The 7,718-nt window shown below is 51.4% G+C and overlaps 1 protein-coding gene across 1 annotated transcript in view; it reads left to right on the plus strand.

The window, feature by feature from the left end:
- Positions 1–5,538, plus strand: part of Ccdc180 (coiled-coil domain containing 180) — a 61,756-nt gene extending 56,218 nt beyond the window's left edge. The window contains exons 35-38 of the mRNA XM_021161543.1: positions 840–951; positions 3,501–3,606; positions 4,218–4,353; positions 5,372–5,538. Coding sequence (XP_021017202.1) covers positions 840–951; positions 3,501–3,606; positions 4,218–4,353; positions 5,372–5,527 — 510 coding nt within the window. The 3' untranslated portion in view covers positions 5,528–5,538. The remainder of the gene's footprint in view (positions 1–839; positions 952–3,500; positions 3,607–4,217; positions 4,354–5,371) is intronic.
- Positions 5,539–7,718: the final 2,180 nt, after the last annotated feature.

The following is a 7,718-nucleotide window of genomic DNA, read 5'->3' on the forward strand; positions in this document are numbered from 1 at the left end:
GTGTGTTTGTGTGTGTTCATGTGTGTGTGTGGTGTGTGTGTGTTTATATGTGTGTTTATGTGTGTGTATTTGTGTGTGTGTTCATGTGTGTGTGTGTTCATGTGTGTGTGTGTTCATGTGTGTGTGTGTGGTGTGTGTGTGTTTTTATGTGTGTTCATGTGTGTGTATTTGTGTGTGTGTGTTCATGTGTGTGTTCATATGTGTGTGTGGTGTGTTTGTATGTGTGTTCATGTGTGTGTATTTGTGTGTGTGTTCATGTGTGTGTGTGTGTTCATGTGTGTGTTCACATGTGTGTGTGTGTGGTGTGTGTGTGTGTTTGTATGTGTGTTCGTGTGTGTGTGTGTGTGTGGTAGGGGGACATCCATGTGAACACATGCATGTCCATATGGAAGGCTGATGTCAGTGGAGAGTGGTGTTGCTCAGGAGCAGTCACCCTGTTTTATGAGACAAGGTCTCTCACTAAACCTGGAACTCACCAAGTAGGCTAGGTCAGAGAGCCTCAGGAACCCTGTCTCTGCTTCCCCAGTGCTGGGATTTGTGGGGGCACATACCATCATACCCAGCTCTTTTTGTGAGTGTGGGAATTGAACTCGGGTCTTCATGCTTTGATGGCGAGTACTTAACCCACTGGGATATTTCTCTAACTCCTCCGAATCCTTTCTTAGTTTCAAACCAGATCAGATGTTGGGAGAGATCTCTGAGCTCCAAGGACCGGTGCAGCTGTTCACACGACGCTGGGGTTACCTCACCTGTTGGGTCTCCCTGGAGCCGTTCTACCCACCTCCTGCTAGCCTGGTAGTGGCTTGTTTCTGAAGTCCATTTCACTCTGTTTCTTCCAGGAATTTGCCAAGAAGTATGCCCGCTTCTTCATATCAAATCTGGCCTCCTTCACAGAGAGGTTTCTGATGCAGCTGGATGAAGTGACTACCATAGATGACATCCAGGTCCCACGTACGCGGCACATCGGCCTCAGGCTGTGGCCCTGGGGGGTCACAAGGCGTGGGGGGGTTGGGGCTTAGGGGTGTCTGCTGTCCCTCAGTCAGGGCGAAAGCATTTTCTTCAGTGAGTGGTGTTCTGGCCCCAGAATGATGGGCAATAGCCACACTCACAGCTTTGAGTATATACCAAGCCACAGTAGCAAGGTAAATAGCAGCTTGCAGATAGTTCAATAGACAGATAGCAAAACATCATCACACAGAGCTCAAAACATCCAGCTGGGAAGCCCCACTGAGGCGCTCATCTGGAGCTTCTGATGGGTGACCCTGAACAGGGCAGGGCATCTCCTCAGCTGAGGCTTCTGTTACCACACTTGGGGGTTACAACCTGTTCCCCCGAGTCAGACCTTGCCTCCTGTCCTCAGTCAGCCTCTAAACTAAGTGAAAAGCAGAAAAAGGAGATTGGCTCAGAAAAGGGACAAAGAGATCCCGCAAAGCCCCAAATCCATCTTCGGGGTCCTGAGATGGGGTCGGAGTTTAAATAAGAGGCCAAGTGTGTGCACCTCTCCGCACGCCAGGTAAAAGTGGTCCCCAGCCCACCACTGACGGTCACTGTCTGCTTCAGTCTCGTCCGGTGAGGCGGACTAAGTTCTCAGGACTGTGCAATATCTCTGTCCAGGAGACGTGCTCCCCGCTGGAGGAGGCCTTTTCCTTCTCCCAGAATGAGATTTCTAAGATTTTCCCAGTACTTGGGGTCCACTGTTTCAACAGGTTGAGAGACAGGCTGACAGGCACAGTGTCGCTCTAGAAGCTCTCTGCTTCTACCAGGCCAGGTACCACGCCAGGTACAAAAGCAGAGCAACAGATAGAGGCATCAGATGCTGATAGCATCCAACGGACAGAGGCATCAGATGCTGACAGCATCCAGCCAGGCCATCGAGGGAATCTGAAGCCAAGGGCTGGGGTTCCCCACTCAGGCCTTTCCCATGGATGGGGTCCCTCTGGCTCCTCTTTCTCACTACGGGTGCTCACCTCTGTTGGAAGTAGGAGGGCTTCTAGTTGTTCTCAGGACATTGTTCTTGTGCAGTTTGGACGTTCTCTTCCCTCCAGTGTCACAGAGTTTGGGGCCTTGGAGAATGACTTGAGACAAACATGCTTGGGTCTGAAATGGGGGAGGGGTAAGCGGGCTGCTTCCAGGGCCGGCTTCTTAGTGAACTCAAAAGGACATGTAACAATTTACTAATTTAATGTATATCACAAAGGGACTGACTGATTTTTTTTTTACTTATTTTCATCAAAAACAGTGTTTCAGCTGAACAAGCAAATGCTAGCTGAATCAAAGAGTAACGATGAAAATAGAGCCCAGGCAAGGAATCTCTTCCTACTCTCAGGGTTAGGGGACTGTTCCTAAATATAGTATAAGAATCAGAAGACATAAAGGAGATGGTGGCATTTCTGTGGGCCAAAATTAAAACGGAGGGGAAAAAAGTTCAATATGGAAACAAAACATCTGAAGTGTTCCTCCTCACAACTCGTGAGTCAGAGAAAGGCCAACTATCCCTGAGAGGTGCAAAGAACTCTCACAGGTCAGTCGTAAAAACAGACAAAACCCAGACGCATGTGTTTCCCAATCCTAGCCTACAAGGAATAACAGGGCATAGTGTTAGTTTAGTGTAGGCTCCGCCTCACAGTTACCTGGCAACAGCCAGGTGTGCCTGACTCACTATAAAAGGGGCTGCTCGCCCCCTCTGCTCTCCCTGGCTTTCTTGCTCTCCCTCTGACCCCTTGCTCCTGCTTCCCCTCTACCCCCATTCTCCTCTCTCTTCACATACTCATGGCCGGCCTCTACTCCTCCTCTGCTCTCTCTCTCTCTCTCTCTCTCTCTCTCTCTCTCTCTGACTTTCTCTGTCTCTACTACCCTCTCAACTCCCCTCCCCATGCCCTGAATAAACTCTGTTCTATACTATACCATCATGTGGCTGGTCCCTCAGGGGTAAGGGCTGCCTCTGCAGGGGCCTGTGGAGGCACCCCCTCCCCCAACACCTGACGACACATCCACCAAGCATATTCCTTCTCCTCTTTATGTTTATAAAACACAGCACCCAGCATGGCTGAGATAGGGCTGCACGTTAAGAGCCCATCAGCGTCTCCCTGTGCTTGAAGACACTCTTGAAATACATTAGTACAGGAGATCAGCCTGCCTCCACTTCCTGGTGGCTCCCATCATAGGCTCCCAGCTAGCTTCTTGGTTTTAGTTTAGTGACTACTGGGGCCTCGTGAAGATGTCAGGGAGCAGAGGCCCCACAGTGGAAAGACAGATGGACGAACGGCCAGATGGACGGTCGGACAGTGTGGGGGGGTGTACATTGCCAGCTGCTCTCTGCACTCAGCCCACTCTCCTCACCAGGAAAGCATGCCAGAGTTGGGTCTCCAGGCTAGACATCGGGTGAGCAGCCTTGACTGTTCTTTCCAGAGTGAGGTCTCTCATCTCTAAATATGACCACCACGTCAGGTCCCTGCTTCTCAAGTGAGATCACAGTTAATAACGCACCTCTTTCCTGTCAGGGTCTGAGCCCCCAAAGCAGAAAGTCTCAATCCTCATACGGAGGAAGCTGGCCATGCTCTCTCTGGAGGAAGAGAGCGAGAAGCCCCTGATTGAACGTGGGAGCAGGTGAGAATCTAGGGACGGTGCGAATGGTTGTGTCCGCTGAGTCCCGGACAGGGGTGTGGGGAGGGACTCAGGCTCTGAACTCAGACAGACTTAGTAGCCCTGGAAAGTCTCTGATGTCCGTCCGGCCCTCAGCTTCTGTCTCTGAAATGAGTGAGGCTGTTTGAAGAGAAAGGTGGGGTCACCCAGAATATACTGAGAGTTCCAGGGCCACAAGGAATACAAAGAAAAGGAGGCCTGTCAGAAGGGAGGTGCATTCTCAGGCTGCTGCCAGTCCTGTGAACCACTCCAGCTGTCTGTGCCCTGGGTCTGTGGGCAGTGACTCTCCCAACTGTACTCTCCACAGAGGTTCCTACAGCATACTAGGAAAAATGGGCCAGGAGTTCATGGCTGCTGCCTGCATGGCAGCTTGGTGAGGAAACCAAGACCCAGAAAAAGGGAAGAGGCTTGGGTGTGGCATTTCCCTTTCTCATACAGCAGGCTCCCACCACTACACACACACACACACACACACAGACACACACACAGAGAGAATTAGGTCATCACGGAAATAGGAAACAGAATATAAAGAACCCAACAGACAGAAGATAAAGCCAAGCACTGTTTGTCTGTAGGAAGTGGCCAGGCATCAAGCCCAACGAAATCACCATTCAGAACAAGATACTGACTCGGAGGACGCCATCAGTAACTACCAATAAGACCACCCTGGGCCACTTGGCCGCCGTAGAAGCCCGAGATGCTGTTTACCTGGTGAGTCAGCACATGCCAGCATCCCCCAGGGCTGCAGGTCTCAACTCTCCTGTAGGCTCAAGGGCACATGTTAAGGGCTGTGTCCATCCCCAGGACCAGTATGATGACTAAGCTGTGAACCTTGTGCTATATCCAGCTGAGAGATTACTCACTTAATCATGGAGAAGGGCTGTTGGAGGAAGGGACAGTAGAGTTGGGCACAAGGCAGATAGATATAGCAATGCCCATAGCTGTACCCACTGGGGTACAATGGCAGGAACACCCACAGCCTCCAGGTGCTAACCGGTACCTCCTGTTCTCAACATGAGGTGTCTTGGGACATCCTCTCTGCCACTGCTGAGGGATGGAGAATCTCTCCCATTTCCCTAGCAAGGGCAACAACACCTGAAGACACCTGCCTTTTTACACCACTCCCAAACAGCAGAGCCAGGGGTTGATACCCACTGACAGACTGTAGGACTGACCTGATGAGCCTTCACCAAAATGCCACCTGAACTATCTTCCAGCTCAGAAGATGTACAGATCCTTGCTCCTGGTGCCCACAGAGAAACTTAGCCATATCCACTGGTCCCAGGGGAAAGCCTGAAGTTCCTAGTGCTGGTGTGTCCTTAGCTGCTACTGCAGGTCCCAGGCAGAGGGAAAGACTCTATATGCTGTATTCAGTGAGGGGTGGAGACCAAGGGCTCAGCCTTCTGAAGAGGCCAGGAACCCCTATGAGTGCTCCACTGCAGGACAATGGTCAGGAATGCTCAGGTCCCAGAACCAGAGACACACAGGTCTCTGCCCCTGCTCAGTTTCTCTTGAGCTGGGTGACCATAGATCCCAACCTTCCCAGTGTAAGGTAAGAGAATAACCTCACCTATGTGAGAGCTTGTAGGATGACTTCCTGAGGAACAGCTTGTAGGACCAGGGCTGTTCCTGAGGGCCAGGGGTCAGTGTTTGCTGTGGACCCCAGAGCTCAGAGCCCCCAAGTCTGTGAAGGCAGGAGTTCCCAAGTCTTCCTCTTGCCTCCCTTCAGAAATACTTGGCACTGTTTGACAAAGAACTGAAGGGTATCCAGGATCACTTCAGGACGCTGCTGCTGGAGTCTCAGCGCTGGAAGGAAAGCTGGAAACGCTCCCTCAGCACCATCCAGACCCTATACTTGACCTGTTCTCCTCTGCAACTCAAATAAAGTTTTTATTTCTCTCCTCTGCCCACCTGTCTACAACTTTTCATCCCATACACCAGAGTTTTGTCAGAAATGAGGGCACTTTGGTAAAGAAGACAGATAGGAAAGGGACCCGTGGTTAGCAGGATCAGTTGGTGGGGTACCAGGACCGAACCACTTAAAATAGATACCAGCACTTCCAAGAAAATAGCACCCAGAAGCATGCTGGATGCTTCCCTTTTACTCACTCTCTTGTTAGAGGGCAGCTAAGATAGTGTCTGGCAGCCATGCCAGGAGGTGTCAGGGGTTGGGGTGTGGTGGGGTGGCCTGGCCCTCACTGTGAGAGTACACCACCATAAGAAAGCCTGCCCTTGGAACTGGAGAGATGGCTCAGTGGTTAAGAGCAGCTGCTGCTCTTCCAGAGGTCCCAAGTTGGTTCTCAGCACTAAGCAGCTTCCAGACACCTGTAACTTCAGCTTCAGAGGCTCCAGTGCCCGCTCTGGCATCTGTGGGCACCTGCACACACCACACGTGTACACACACACACACACACACACACACACGAAGGAAGGAAGAATGAGAGCATGAGAGTTCCTATACTCAGATTATGCTCAAAGGGGCCTCTGCATGAAATTCTCAGCAGAGGAGAAAGAATGAACGTTCAAAGGCTCAGGGCTAAGGGAGGTATGTTCCTCTCAGCACTCACCTGCCCACCTGCCAACCAAGACCAGGGACAGTCTTTGCTCAGGATGGGTCTGCCGTTGTTTCCTGCCCCCCACCCACGAGACCGTGCTAATAGGGAAAGTTGTGAGGTTACTTACCAACTGTTGCTTTGGGAGGGAGGTACCTTCTCCAAATGGCCACAGCCTTCAATGGTGAGGGCTGAGCCGGTGTCTGCAGAAAAGGCCTCCCATTCAAGATCCTTCCAATGCCCGAGCCTTGGGAACATGGGGTGAGGCCAGTAAGATGACCCAGTAGGTACAAGTGCTTGCCTTATGACCCGAGTTTGATTCCTGGAATCCATATGGTGGAAGGAGAGAACTGACTCCCACAGTAGTCCTCTGACATTCACATATACAATAAATTCATACACATACATGCATGCATATCACATAAATACATGCATACACACATGCACACATACATACAGCGTGTGTTCAAACAACAGAAGAAACCAATTGTGTAGCAATTGTTAAGTATCTCGCTCCTCTGAAGCTCTCAGGTCAAGTGAGAGGCATGGGGTGGGCGCTGTCTATAGAATATGCTTGTCTGTTTTCCAAGGTTCTGAGAGGCATGGGGTGGGCGCTGTCTATAGAATATGCTTGTCTGTTTTCCAAGGTTCTGAGATCTCGTGGGTTAAAATGGTGTCCTGTGTCTGGCCATAGGCAAGGCGGGACTCGGGAAGTTTTGACTGTGTGCACCCCATGCCACTGCCAGGTGAGTGTTGGGCTGTGATAAGCTGCAGGACCCTGCTCTGGGGACAAGGGTGTGTGTGTGTGTGTGTGTGTGTGTGTGAGAGAGAGAGAGAGAGAGAGAGAGAGAGAGAGAGAGAGAGAGAGAGTCTGTGGTCCCCGAGGAACTGCTAGAGTTGGGCTTGTGGGTCCTTGGGCTGCATGGAGGCCAGGGATGGCAGGTTCTAGCTCTTGTACTCTGCAGACACCACTTGATGTTGCAGAAGAACTGAGAACGGAGTAGGGGCCCACAGGGGCTGGCCCTGGCCCAGGCCCAAAGGGAAAAGGACAGGAGGAGAGCTCTGACTGGTTCCGTGGGGAGCAGAGTCTTTGGCTTGCTAGGTCAGCAGCTTGTTGGAAACCATGTCTGGGAATGCAGAGAGGTCTCCTACATGAGATTAGGGGCAACTCTTTAGAGGAAGACCTGCTCCATTGCTCTAGCACAGCAGATCCTGATAAGGAGAGGCAGTCCGTGGTTTTAAGGCATTTATTGTCATGGCAGAGAGTTGTGATGAGTGAAACTGTACCCCACTTTCTCAGGGAGGCCTGAGGTTAAATACCTTCTGCAGGGAGGAGTGTCTGGGAAGGGGAGCTAAGAGGGTAGTAGAGGCAGAGAGAGGCAGAGAGAGGGAAAGAGTAGAGAAGAAGAGGCTGGCCATGAGCACATGGAGAGAGAGAGTGAGGAAGGGACTACAGAGAGGGAGAGCAAGAGGGGGAGAAAGAGGCAAGAGTAAGAGAGGGAGGAGGGGGCAAGCAGCCCCTTT

The sequence above is a fragment of the Mus caroli genome, chromosome 4, assembly GCF_900094665.2.
Source record: "Mus caroli chromosome 4, CAROLI_EIJ_v1.1, whole genome shotgun sequence".
Lineage (NCBI taxonomy): Eukaryota > Metazoa > Chordata > Mammalia > Rodentia > Muridae > Mus > Mus caroli.